General features: G+C 48.8%; 1 protein-coding gene across 1 annotated transcript; it reads left to right on the top strand.

The window, feature by feature from the left end:
- The first annotated feature begins 673 nt into the window (after positions 1 to 673).
- Positions 674 to 11,556, top strand: LOC144728019 (ferritin heavy chain, oocyte isoform-like). Its single transcript, XM_078607224.1, has 4 exons — positions 674 to 935; positions 4,029 to 4,175; positions 8,358 to 8,483; positions 10,736 to 11,556. Exons 1-4 carry the CDS (start codon positions 837 to 839, stop codon positions 10,886 to 10,888), a joined length of 525 nt encoding a protein of 174 aa, XP_078463350.1. The 5' UTR covers positions 674 to 836; the 3' UTR covers positions 10,889 to 11,556.
- The last annotated feature ends 3,208 nt before the right edge of the window (positions 11,557 to 14,764 follow it).

The following is a 14,764-nucleotide window of genomic DNA, read 5'->3' as shown; positions in this document are numbered from 1 at the left end:
TCTTCGGCTTCCAAAAGAGGAATTTATCTTCCATAAAAGGAAGATATCTTCCCGAAAATTATAAAACATTCCAGAAGTGTGGGATGTTCCAGAAAGAAAGGGAATTTATTTTGCGGAAGGGGAGAATATGAACTTCCAGAAAATGAATATATCGTCCGGAATGGGGTGCGGGGATGGTTACTTCTTCAAGAAACGAAATATATCTTCCAGAAAATTCAATATATCTTACTCTTTGGTTCTTTCGGTAAAGTCACGTAGGTATAAAATAAATCACGACGTTTCGGGGGCAATGTTACACGCATATATTATCAGAGTGTGTGTTTGTTGTTTGCATTTTGACCACAAGTATTGTGGTTAATGCACACAATGATTCCTTTTTAAAATGTTTCAGTTTTGTTTGCCAGAAAAAAAGGGGGGGAAACCCCTATTATATTCTTGACTTTACCGAAAAAACCAAGAATACGAATCCCTGCAGTCACGAAAGCTTTAAATCAAAATTAAAAAACCCTATTATTAAAGTGGCATACGTCTTCCATAAAAGTGAATTTATCTTCCAGAAGAAGAAGACGAAACGTCTTCCGGAAGGAGACCACGCGTCTCTTCCCAAAGCGGAAGACGTCTTCCGGAAGAGAACCACGCATCTTCCGAAAACGGAAGACGTCTTCCGGAAGATGCTAGCGGGCATCGTTGCACACTGAAGCAGCATTATCACCACCACGAGGCGCGTTGTGGTCGTTGTTGTTACCTTCTCACCTCGTATCGTCCTTTCGTTCGCTCATCCCCCCTCATTGTCAGCCCCCGCGAGGAGCAGAAGAAGACGAACTCGTGGCTCTGCAATGTCGCTCGTTCGTCAGAATTTCAGCGAGGAGTGCGAGGCGGCCGTCAACCGACAAATCAACCAGGAGCTCTACGCGTCGTACGTGTATCTGTCAATGGTGAGACTCAAGATATTTTGTTTAAATATCTACGTTTGTATTAACAACGCAATGGCTTCTCGATGGTGCTTTTTCACTGAAGACGCGTGTGTGTTTGTGTGTGTGCTCTAGTTACTTTGTTTCGTGACGTGTCGCACTTGCTAACGGGGGTAGTGGGGCCCGTTGCTTCAGTGATTTGCCGCTGTCTGAGGTAAATCTTTACGGGAATACTTTACGGGACGTGTTTATTTTATTTGTTGCAAAAATGTAACGGGTTGTTACGATGAAAGTGTTAAAATGTTGGCGTTAAGCAAACGACAAAAATTCCACCGCTAGAAAATGTTTAAAATGTGTACTGTATATTCTGTAGCATTGTTATGCGAGAAACCAGACATTGTAACGTAAACAAAACCTCTTTTTAAATATTTCCCGGGGATATTTGTAAATATGTTTAAATTAATAGAACATAATGCAACCAACACGTAAAACGATCACGTTTAACCTCGTAAAACTAACTACATATACCGCAATTACGCAAGATGACCCTTTCCTATAACTTTCCACTCCGGTTTATTTTTGTTTATATATTTTCTGTAAAAAAACAACAAAAATAACTTAATGGCTCATTGAATTTCTCCGGAATAAATACATTTTAAAAAATTATTCGGTTGTGGAGGTGTAAAAAAAAAACCTCTGATCTGGCAAGACACTTACTCTTTGGTTAAGTCACGTAGGTTTAAAATAAAACAAATCACGACGTTTCAATTGCAACACAAGCAACCATGACCAGGTGGGGCAACCATGACCAGGTGGGAAAACCACAGCAAGAAAAAAGTCACGGGAAGCTTCAAATCTAGATTGGCAAGAGACTATACTCTTAGGTTTTTTCGGTAAAGTCAGGTAGGTAAAAAATAAAATTAATAAAAGTAATAATAGAAATAAAATAAATCACGACGTTTCGGAGGCAACACAAGTCTCCGTCATCAGGTGGGACCGTCACAGCCAGATTTGCTGTATCACTTGATACGGAGACTTGTGTTGCCTCCGAAACGTCGTGATTTTTTATTATTTTATTTCTATTATTACTTTTATTAATTTTTATTTTATTTTTTACCTACGTGACTTTACCGAAACAACCTAAGAGTATTAATCCTTGCGGTCACGAAAGCTTAAAATCTAGAATAATAATCTTAGGTTTTTTCGGTAAAGTCACGTAGGTAAAAAATAAATAATAATAAATTATACAAATAATAAAAGAAATAATAGAAATAAAAAATAATAATAATCTAGAATTGACAAGAGACTCTTTGGGTGTCAATCCAGACCAACGTGGCCCAGACGTTGCCATCGAAGGGGTTAAAGGCGCAGCCCAAGCAATTGCCTTCTGGGAGCCCCTGCTTGCTCACACAAGCTCCCTACACAATCGGCATACTTATTTATACCGGAGGAATGCGATGTCTTTGTTCGCAGACGTTTATTCGGGGCGGGTAAGCACGTTACAACAACAAATAGTACAAAAACATTATCGTAGTGCAAAGTACAATAAAGGTAAATAAATCACACAAACACATCCCAATAACACGAAAGCATCCCCCATCCTACCAGACAAAGTCCACTGAGGTATTAACATATCTTTCTATTTTGATTTAAAGCTTTCGTGACTGCAGGGGTTCATCTTCTTGGTTCTTTCGGTAAAGTCACGTAGAAGGGAAATAATAAAAAGATTTAAAAAATATATTGTTTTATTAAAAATATAAAAACATTTTATTATTATTTTCTCTGGGCTTTCTGGTTTCCTCGCATATGCTAAAACAGACATACAATGTAACTGGTATTGGGCAAAACATTTCATTGCTGAAACATTACCTGCAGATTAAGCAATTGGAATCACACACACAACAACAGCATCGGTCCCCTACTGCAAAAGGACTCTACTGAAAGAGAGTCGTTTGACTCAGCAAGGCTTGCCTGGGTCATCAACATATTGGCGCAATGTTAAATACCTCGCCTGGTATACAGGAGGTCGTCGGTTCGATCCCAACCCTGACACCTATATATTTGGAGTTTGCGTTTCTCTCTCCATGGTCACGTGGATTTTTCTCTGGGTCCTCAGGTTTTTGTCTCATTTAGAAACGCGCGTTTCGAGTGTTTGGCTACTATAAATGTCCACGTCACAAGTCACTTCGCTGACCTATCAATTGTGGCCAGGTCGCTTCTGAAAAAAAGAGCTATGAAGCTTAGTGGGCCTTACCTGGTCAAATAAAAGTATTAGTAACGAAGGCCTTGCCACCCTGTGTCGGTCTTGGAGATTTGTATTAACCTTCATGTATTGATAGGGACGTGGGGGTGGAGGGGGAGAAGCTGGAACTGTTGCAGATATCGGCAAGTTCTAGAAGTAAACTCGGGTTACCTGTTTCCTCGGATGATACATATTATTTATTTAGATGTTTGAATTTTTCTCCTTTACCCAGGAAAGCCTCGCTGAGTCTCAAGACTTTTTCAAGAGGGGGTGTCCTGCAAAAAATTTTTCGTGCAATTGCCCAATTGAGTAAATTTGCGAGCCGTTTGCAGACGGAACAAACGAAAAATCAGCACAAAAGAGGCGGCAAAAATGAGACGAAAAAGACTCGATTATATAATCGATATCGCGTCCCCTTGACACATCGTCGGATAGCTCACTCTGGCAGGGACAGCGAATCGTGGCTTGCCCCACGAAGATCTGCAGGAAGTTTTCGATTACCTGGGGTAATGGAATGTTCTAGATTTGAAGCTTTCGTGACTGCAAGGATTCATATTCTTAGGTTTTTTCGGTAAAGTCACGTAGGTAAAAAATTAAAAGTAATAAAAGTAAAATAAAATAAAAATCACGACGTTTCGGGGGCAACACAAGCTCCCGTCTTCAGGTGGAACCGTCACAGCACGATAGCTGTATCAAGTGAGAGAAATTCCAAGAAACAGTATTTGTATATTTACTGGTTGAGGGTGGGAGGAGCCAAGGTAGGCCCTGAATATTATTTTTGTGAATGGAATGTGTGGGGTGGCTTCTCTCCCTCCTCTCCTCTGCCCCCCACCTCATCATCGTCGTCACCCTGCCCCCTTATGTGGGGTGCGTAGGCCTTCTTCTTTGACCGTGATGACGTGGCGCTGAAGCACCTGTCCAAGTTCTTCCGCGAGCAGTCCCTGGAGGAGCGTGGCCACGCAGAGAAGCTCATGGGCTACCAGAACAGACGCGGAGGACGCATCTTCCTGCAGGACGTGCAGGTGGAATCCCCCCCCCCCCCGCCATCACTGCCACGGTGGCTAAGAGATGTTAACTACCTCGCCTGGTATACAGGAGGTCGTAAGTCCGATCCCGACCCTGACGCCTGTATATTTGGCGTTTGCATGTTCTCCCCCTGGTTGCGTGGATTTTTCTCCGGGTCCTCTGTTCTTTCCCTCCACATTTAGAGTATTTTACTGATATAAATTACCACATGATAAGCCACCTCATTGGGCTATCATTTGTGGCCAGGTCGCTTCTGAAAAAGAGCCGTACAGCTCAGTGGGCCTTACACTGGGGGAGGCGTGGCGTCTTTAGATTGATGTTGCCAGGAGGCCAGATTGTACCGAACGCTGAGTAAGCAGGCACGAGAGTTGAGCATAGCGCAAGTGGCGGTTACGTGATTTCGCGTCCACCGTATTCTGTGGATTGTAACCCACACGCATTTCCCCCCCCTGTATTTAAAAGCTAAATCTGTGCTGTGTGGGTATGTGTGTAACTCTGTGTGTAAGCTGGCACGGGGAGCGGTAGGGTAGCGGAGTAGCACGCTGTGAACCCGGCGGCCCGAGTTCAATTCCCGCTCACGGCCAACACCAGTGACGATTATCCAAGCTGGTCCAGGGGGCCTCCCCCAGGTCGACTCAGCCTCAAATGAGTACCTGGTGCGGTGTGCAAGCATCGCCACTGGGGAGACAAAGGCGGTCGAGCGTGATGTTGGCCACCCAACACCTCGTGTGTTGTGCCGGCCTTCATCGTTGCTCGCTAACAGCACTTGCCCCAACAGTCTGTTAAAGGCTACATGGGGGATCTTTGTATCTGTGTGTGTAGCTGTGCATGCATCTCTGTGTATCTCTTGTGTGGGTCTCTATGTTGTCACATAAGCCTGATCAGGATGATTGGGTGTCATGCTGTAAGAGATGGGAACTGCCTCGGTAGCACGGTCATAAATCACTATTTAATTCTATCAAAAATGTAACTTTCAGCGCCACATCAATTACAAACCTTGAGGGAAAGAATGGTGACCCGATCGTTTGACCCCAGAGGTCGCAATCGGGTACCCGATACCCGTACCCTACCTGATACCCAACTACCCGTACCCGGTCGGGTACGGGTATGGGTACCCGTTTGCGACCCTGGTGCGGCCGGATACAGGTAAGGAATCAAAACCCGTTTGCGACCTCTGTTTGACCCCCAGGGACAGGTTGCAGGCTTGCTGAGCATTTCTGTGAGTTCTTGAGGAGGGAGGTAAACTTTGCTGGGGCTTGTCGTGCCTAACATATTTGTGGAGGAAGTAGCCACTCTATGCGAGTGGCTGCCTGATGTTGCACCTGTTGAGGAGGTGTGAAGGGCGATCAGGAGCCTGCAACCAGGTAAAGTGGCAGGCAGGGACGACCACTCAAGTGAACCGCTTGAGGGAGGGTGGTGATTGCACAACCGTCTAGTCCACAGGACAGATTTCACAAGATTGGAAGGATGCCCCACACTAATTGAAACAAGTATTGGACATCTCCCTTCTCAGTGTGAGTCTAGGACATCGCCTAGCAAGGATAATTATATAATTATAAGGAGAATTATTCAACTACTTGCTGCCTTGCCAGGCATGACGAGGCTTGTGGAGTGCCAATGTGGTTTCAGAACAGCACAAATGCCATATTCTCTGTGTCTGCTACAGCATCGGTGTAGAGAATTTCAACAGGACCTATAGGCAGTCCCCGAGTTACGGAAGACCCGTCTTGCGGAAATCCGACTTTACGGAAACGCTCCCATAAATAATGCAAAAAAAACATCTATTTGCGGAAATGTTTGCGTTAGTTACGTAAGTGCAAATAGTGCAGCGCGGTGAGGTTGCGGATGAATACCACGGAGTGAGCGCTGAGGTGGGCCGCCTTACGCAAGGCGTAGCCTTACGCCGCCTTCACCGAGCCGAGCTTCGCTAGGGTTAAGGTAAATATAATTGTAGCGTTACATAATTATTTTCTTTTTGTAGCATTACGTAATTGTTTTCTGTACAGTATGTACTGTGTGTGTTTGTGTGTGTGTGTGTGTGCGCGCGTGTGTGTAGTGTAGTGGTCAGCGCGCTGCGCTACGAACCTGGCGACCCGGGTTCGATTCCCGCTCACGGCAAACACCAGTGACGATTATCTGAACCGGTCACGGGCCCTCCCCTAGATCGACTCAGCCTCAAATGAGTACCTGGTGCGGTGTGTAAACATCGCCACTGGGGAGACAAAGGCGGTCGGGCGTGGTGCTGGCCACCCACTCCCTCGTGTACCGTTCCGGCCTTCATAGGTGCTCGCTAACAGCACTTGCCCCTACAGTCTGTTAAGGCTATACGGGGGATCTTTATCTTTGTATAGGTGTGTGTCTTTGTATGCATGTTGGGAGTGGGAGTGTAGTGGTTAGCGCGCTGCGCTACAAACCCGGCGACCAAAGTTCGATTCCCGCTCATGGCCAATACCAGTGACGATTGTCTAAACTGGTCACGGGCCTCTCCTAGGTCGACTCAGCCTCAAATGAGTACCTGGTGCAATGTGTAAACATCGCCACTAGGGAGACAAAGGCGGCTGGGCGTGGTGCTGGCCACCCACCCCCCGTGTGCTGTGCCGACCTTCATAGGTGCTCGCTCACAGCACCTGCCCTAACAGTCTGTTCAGGCTATACGGGGGATCTGTGTATGTACATGGTAATTGCTGCTCACTCAGAGGAGGAGTTGGAGGCGTTCCTGCTGAACCTGGAGTGTGCCACTAAGAGGTGGAGTCTTACCATCAACCCCACCAAAACTAAGCACCTGCCTGGGTATTTTGTGCCACCAAACACTCCACCCCTCAGTTCCCCATAGGTGATGGAGCAGTTGTGGAGAGGGTGGAGAGTTTTCCATACCTGGTCTCACTCCGATTCAGTCGGGCGGTATTCTATTTTCATCGCCTGAGCAATGCTGTGTGGAAGCTACCTAGTCTGTCGCTCCGCTCAAAGCTTCGGGTCTTCTCGGCCATAGTCATGCCCTCCCTTCTCTATGTTTGTGAAACGTGGACCCCTCTAATGGCACATCTGCGCCAGTTTGAAACATTCAGGCTGGCATGCCTACGATCCATCCTGGGTTTAACCAGGATGGATTGTGTGAGGAGCTCACAAATCCTTGAAAGATCTGGACACATTCCCATCAATGAGCTCCTCGGGCAGGCAAGGCTGCATTGGCTGGGTCATGTAGCCTGCATGCCTAACCACCGCATGCCCAAGCAGCTTCTGTTTAGCCGCATAGAGGGGGCTAAATGGGCACAACATGAGCTAGAGAAGAGATGGACTGATGCGGTACGGGAGGATGTGGAGTTGAGTTGACTTGCCTATGACTGGTACCAGCGGTGTCAAGATTGGCCTCTATGGAGGAGGCTCGTTAAGGACGCTATTGGGCAGTTGGAGGCAGCTGCCCTCCAGCAACAACGGAGGGCAGTGGAGCGATGCTCACAACAATGAGCGGAGCACCGGGCGGCTAAAATGCAGAAAGTTGTCACAGTTGGGGGTACAGCTGGTGCATCTACCGGCCATCTCAGTCAGCCAACCTATGGCAGCTGGGTCTGTCCCGTGACCTGTCAGTGAGCCTACGACACTTCACGTGGTCTCAAAGGGCATCTGTCCTGGCACAGGCGCCGTGCTGATGTCACCGTTACTCAGTGGCGAATGGCGGGGTATTGGTATGTATGTGTGCGCGTGTGTGCACGTGTGTGTGTGTAGACGAACCAACTCCACCTTGGTATTTGTGTACATGTATGTATGTACGTGAAGTCTATGCTTAGCCAAATGCATGGTAAACATTTGGAAGTGACTGCTTTCTGTTAACAATTTATATTAAAATCAGCAATTGGATACTGTATATGTTCCATTAATTTAATAGTGTTAATGGGTAGTGTTAGGATAGATATTTGTTCAAATGAAAGTATCATAAAAAGTGCAGAGCGTATGTACAGCGATACGATACTGGTAGCGATAGAAAACGGTAGGGGGAGGTAGAACTGTTTCCGGATATGGGATGTTATCTTGATTTTGGGGGAAAATTGTTCAGTTTCCGACATACGGAAAATTCGGGTTACGGATATTTCTCAGGAACCTAACCCGGAGACTGCCTGCATATCTGCGCGTACCTCTGTGTGTATCTGTACATCTCGTGTGTTATCTCTGTGTGCTCGCAGAAACCGGAGCGGGACGAGTGGGGTAACGCTCTGGAGGCGTTGACGCTGGCGCTGCAGCTGGAGAAGAACGTGAACCAGGCCCTGCTGGAGCTGCACGCCCTCGCCACCGAGCACAACGACCCTCAAGTACTCGTTGAAACCCATACTACACCCCTCGCTCGCTCGCTCACTCACTCAAACCCATACACCCCTCGCTCACTCACTCACTCAGACCCATGCACCCCTCGCTCGCTCACTCACTCACTCAAACCCATACTACACCCCTCTCTCGCTCGCTCACTCACTCACTCAAACCCATACTACACCCCTCTCTCGCTCGCTCACTCACTCAGACCCATGCACCCCTCGCTCGCTCGCTCACACACTCAGACCCATACACCCCTCGCTCGCTCGCTCACTCACTCAGACCCATACACCCCTCGCTCGCTCACTCACTCACTCAAACCCATGCACCGCTCGCTCGCTCGCCCACTCAAACCCATGCACCGCTCGCTCGCTCACTCACTCAGACCCATACACCCCTCTCTCGCTCGCTCACTCACTCACTCAAACCCATACACCGCTCTCTCGCTCACTCACTCACTCAAACCCATACTACACCCCTCGCTCGCTCACTCACTCACTCAAACCCATGCACCCCTCTCTCGCTCGCTCGCTCATTCACTCAAACCCATACACCCCTCGCTCGCTCGCTCACTCATTCACTCAAACCCATACACCCCTCTCTCGCTCACTCACTCACTCAAACCCATACACCCCTCGCTCGCTCACTCACTCACTCAGACCCATGCACCCCTCGCTCGCTCGCTCACTCACTCAAACCCATGCACCCCTCGCTCGCTCACTCACTCACTCAAACCCATACACCCCTCTCTCGCTCACTCACTCACTCAAACCCATACACCCCTCTCTTGCTCACTCACTCACTCACTCAAACCCATACACCCCTCTCTCGCTCGCTCACTCACTCAAACCCATACACCCCTCACTCGCTCACTCACTCACTCAAACCCATACACCCCTCGCTCACTCACTCACTCAGACCCATACACCCCTCTCTCGCTCGCTCACTCACTCACTCAAACCCATGCACCCCTCGCTCGCTCGCTCACTCACTCAAACCCATACACCCCTTTCTCGCTCGCTCACTCACTCAAACCCATACACCCCTCTCTCGCTCACTCACTCACTCAAACCCATACACCCCTCTCTCGCTCACTCACTCACTCAAACCCATACACCCCTCTCTCGCTCGCTCACTCACTCAAACCCATACACCCCTCGCTCGCCCACTCGCACACCCATTGGCTGCCACGCCGTTTCTCTGGATGCCTCCCACCAGCCCCTCCACCCTCCTTCAGAGATCCGCACGGCTACTCATGTATGGGTCCCCCCTCACTCACACACTGTCTAGTGACCCTGGTCTTGTGCAGTACACAGTTCACTGTCACCAATCATCGGTTATGATGATGAAGGCCTCGCCAAATCATCGCCGTCTCGCACAGTCGAGACCCTGATTTTGCATTGTGAAATGTTTCTCTTCTGGAAGTTGCCACTAGATGGCAGCAGCAGCACATACATCATCGCGTGTGTGTGTGTTTGGAACCGAGTGGTAGGGTAGCGGTTAGCTCACCGCACTACGAATCCAGAGAACCGGGTTCCATTTCTGCTCACAGCCAACATCAGTGGCGATTATCTGAACTGGTCATGGGCCTCTCCCTAGGTCGACTCAGCCTCAAATGAGTACCTAATGCGGTGTGCAAACATCGCTACTAGGGAGACAAGGCGGTCGGGCATGGTGCTGGCCACCCACCCCCTCGTGTGCCGTGCCAGCCTTCATAGGTGGTGCTACTCGCTAACAGCACTTGCCCCAACAGTCTGTTAAGGTTATACGGGGGGATCTTTGTCTTCGGTTTTGTGTGGCCCAAAGTCTTTGTCGCCCGATTAAACAAAACCAGCATTGCCCCTCCTGACAATCTGAGGACCACAGAAGGAGGGCATCATCGTCGTATGCCACATACACACCGTGAAACGTGAAAGGGTGAATCACTGTAATGCCCATATTCTTAGCCGCGGCCTCGCCTCAGGCTTGGGCTCCGGCTCAAGTGAGGAGGCTCACTGCCGTGCTTAACTCGCGCCGGGCACTCGAGCATGGCTCCAGCCGTGCTCGGTATTTTCCACGAGCCGAGCCCGAGCCGAGCCACGGCCGAGCGGCTCGCCCGCCCGCCCGCGCGTTCTTCGGAAGCAGCACGCATGAGCTGAGCCGCCTCGGAGGTCGGGCCGGATCCGAGCCGCGACCGAGATCACGGCCCGTGCCGTACGTGCCGTGCGCTGACCGCCTCATCGATGCGTCCTCCGCTTTCCCCCACACCCCACAGCTGTGCGACTTCCTGGACTCCCACTACCTGGAGGAGCAGGTGGAGTCCATCAAGAACATTGCCGACCACATCACGAGCCTCAAGAAGATGGACGTGCCTCAGTCGGGCATGGGAGAGTTCCTCTTTGACAAGTTGACCCTGGGCAGCGAATAAACGGGTTGTCAGAGGGGATCAGAGGTGGGCAGCACGGGCAGTATCCTCCGCCACCCTTCCCCCCCCCCTCCCGCTAGCCTCGCTTGGTCAGCAGCTTTTGAAAGGCGCGCCGTGACCGCACGCGTAGAATTGTAGCGTACTTGAATCCCACCGAGCGTGCGGGTAGTTTCCATTAGACGGCAATTGACGCACAGAGTCGTCGACTAGCGATCGCTTTGTTCCGTGTAAGAATAGACCGTGCAAGAATAGACCGTGCGTGTAACAATAGACTGTGTACGATTTATCCCAATTGTGCATTCATATTGCTTTTATACTAATGGAGCGCACGAAACAATATACACAAACGAAGCAGAGGCGACGGGAAACGACACGATAGGCGATGAAAACGAACCGAGACAGAATAGCTTCTTGAATGGAGTCGTGACTGTTTGTCGCGTTGGCGAACCGGCAGCAAGCCTCGTCGATTTCCAGTTATTCCCTGCGGTCCTCTTATTTCATATGGCGTTCGAAAAAAGCAACAGGCTACACTTGTTATTTTAATATTGTCAGACTGTCCTACGGGTAGATGAGTGGAGCCCGATTTGTTCCACCAGAATTTCGATTTAAAGCTTTCGTGACTGCAGGGATTCATCTTCTTGGTTCTTTCGGTAAAGTCACGTAGAAGGGAAGTAATACAATAATAAAAATAAAACATAATAAAATAATTCTCACGACGTGATAATTATTTCTCACGTCGTGAGAACAGGTCTGTGGGGGAGACAGCGTCTGATGTCAGACGCTGTCTCCCCGACAGACCTGGTCTTCACCTGAGGACGGCTGCTTGCGTTGTGGCCGAAACGTCGTGAGAATAATTTTTTTATGTTTTATTATTTTATTACTTCCCTTCTACGTGACTTTACCGAAAGAACCAAGAAGATTGTTCCACCAGAATACGTGCGCTGTGTTGGGCGGTCGTCGCTCGCTCGCCCGATGGTTTGCACCTCGCCGTTTTTCGCAATTTGGTGGAGCCAACTGATGTTCCATTTATGGAGGGAAATGTCACCGCATCTTCTTCCGGTCCACCTGCTCGCTTGCAGTTGCACGCTGCCTACAAGCAGCCCTGACGGACACACACCTGGGGCTGCGTACCCCCGGCGGGTCTATTCCTGCCGAGGCTTACAGCGTGCACCGAATTACAGGTGACAAGCAGAGGTCGCAAACGGGTTTTGGTTCCTTACCCGTACCCGTACCCGGCCGCACCAGGGTCGCAAATGGGTACCCATACCCGTACCCGGCCGGGTACGGGTACCCGTTCCCTACCCGTACCCTACCCGAAATGAGTGACAAACGGTTACTCACCAGTGACTCACGGCCTACCCGTACCCGTACCCGGCCGCACCAGGGTCGCAAACGGGTACCCGTACCTGGCCGGGTACGGGTAGCCGGGTATCGGGTAGGGTACGGGTATCGGGTACCCGGTTGCGACCTCTGGTGACAAGTCAGGTATATGAAGCGATGGCTCTTTTGTTTTGTGCGGTCATTGTGGGGACGCGTGCCAAGACCACGAACGCCGCCACAGTTGAGAAACCCCCGTCGCTCGGCGGGGGGGGGGGAAGGCCACATTCACACTGATGGAGTTGGTTGGGGTCCTGGACTCGATGTCTGCAATGGCCACTGTGAGCGGATGTCTGCCAGCTAGCCCGACCGCGTAGCGAGGTTCCTCCGGACTTGCGAATGAAGCTGTTGCCCCCCGTGAGCAGAAATGAAAAGGAAAACAAGATCCATCCCCTTATTCGTCAAAACGATTTGGCTTAAGTTGAACACGTAGGCTTTCGCGACCACTTCTCATCCGTGTGTCGGGTGGTGGCGTGTTTAACGACACATATATTTACGCGATCTAACCCAAAAAACCCTCTTATGGATTTGACTTAAATTCAGGAAAAGGTCGCTCTCTTCTTCTTGGTTCTTTCAGTAAAGTCACGTAGAAGGGAAAGAATACAAATAAAACGTAATAAAATACAATTCTCACGACGTTTCGGCCACAACGCAAGCAGCCGTCCTCAGGTGAAGAACAGGTCTGTCGGAAAGACAGCGTCTGAATGAGCACCTGAGGACGGCTGCTTGCGTTGTGGCCGAAACGTCGTGAGAATTGTATTTTATTATGTTTTATTATTTTATTATTTCCCTTCTACGTGACTTTACCGAAAGAACCAAGAAGATGAATCCCTGCAGTCACGAAAGCTTTAAATTGAAGGTCGCTCTCTTGTTAATTATTTTCAACAGATACGTTATGTGGCACGGGCCAGCGGGGACTACTAGATCCAATGGAAACAAGCCTCACCCGCTCTACCATTCCTTGCACACTCGTGGTGTCACGGATAAGGGGAGTGGTTGGGTAACTGGGATAATTAATAAAATCCGTCTGTTTCACTTTGTTGCCCTTTAACTGGAACTCTTATTGGCTATCCAGATTTTAATGAGAGACATGTTTATATATATAATAACTTAAATCAGCCCCACACCATGTACTCATTTAAGGCTGAGTGGGCCTAAGCGAAGGCCCAAGACGTGTAACTTGGGATTGCGGTGCAATGCACAATCCACTACACCGCTGCTCTGTGCAGCATATGTAAGCACACACACAAGTATATAAATGCATATGACAGTAAATTCGTAATGTTTAATCACTCTTGTCAAAAGAGCTTGCAGCATGACTAGTAAATACTTAATTCTGTCATTAAAAATGTAATGCCTGCCTTCACATTCGAGCAAAGTCGCCCACCGCCCCCCCCCCCCCCCTCCAGTGTGTCCCACTCTCCACGACCTCTTGCCACTTGCATTTGGCGTGCTTCTCCAAAATCTAAACGGTAAAGTCACGTGGAAGGGAAATAATAAAAGTTAAACGTAAAATTCTCACGACGTTTCGATTGCAACACAAGCAATTATCAGGTGTGAAACCCACAGAAAGATTTGCTTGTGTTGCAATCGAAACGTCGTGATAATTTTATTGTAGAATGTTTATTTCCCTTCTACGTGACTTTACCGAAAGAACCAAGAATATGAATCCCTGCAGTCACGAAAGCTTTAAATCGAGATTGCACACACGTAAAAAAAAAATGTGCCTGAAATGTGCGTCCGAAAATTGTGGAAACTGCCCAATTACGATTGTGCGAATCGAGTCAATTGGGGGCACAAATGGTGTTTATGTCAAAGGGATACCTGCCTTTAGATAATTTGCTCAAAGTGTTTGACGACCACGAACTAACAACAACACCTCTGCGATGTCTTCATGGAGCCCTCTTGGCGCCAGGCACTTAGGACACACATGTACTCGTGGCCAGGGACTTGCTCCTTCAGCTGCCACGGGCAGTAGACGCGCTGTCGTTTCTCTGCGGCACGAATCGGTCTTGAGCCGCGTCAGGACGCACCGATGTGTTAGCGGAACCTTTTTACGCGGGCGGGCACTGACGATCCGACGCGCACCGCAGCCAACAACCGCCACCGCTACTCGTAGCGACTTGTATTTTCATAGAGCGGCAATTCCCGCTGCGTTGTAGCACGTTGCAATAAATCCCTTAGAAACGTGGCCAGCGTTTATCATACACGTGTTTTGTACGTAGCCATGGCTTACTTTCTCGCTCTTATAACACTGGTCAACACACTTTTTCTGGCATAAGGTATTCCAACGGTAGTAAGGTAATTTTGGGGTGCTGATTCCAAATCTGGCATCAGTTTTTGTCTATCACATCAGGTTTTTGAGATATCAAATATTGCATTTTCAATAAAAACTGCAGAAGAAAAATATTAAATAAATGTGGATATCTACATAAAATGATATTATAAACACACTATCCTAAAAATACAGCACCATATTTTAACACTACAGCAGTCACTGAC

Source organism: Lampetra planeri, chromosome 27, assembly GCF_965212315.1.
Source record: "Lampetra planeri chromosome 27, kcLamPlan1.2.h2, whole genome shotgun sequence".
In the NCBI taxonomy this organism is placed as follows: Eukaryota; Metazoa; Chordata; class Hyperoartia; order Petromyzontiformes; family Petromyzontidae; genus Lampetra; species Lampetra planeri.
Note: the sequence above shows the minus strand (reverse complement) of the source record. Positions and strands in the feature narration are given on the sequence as shown.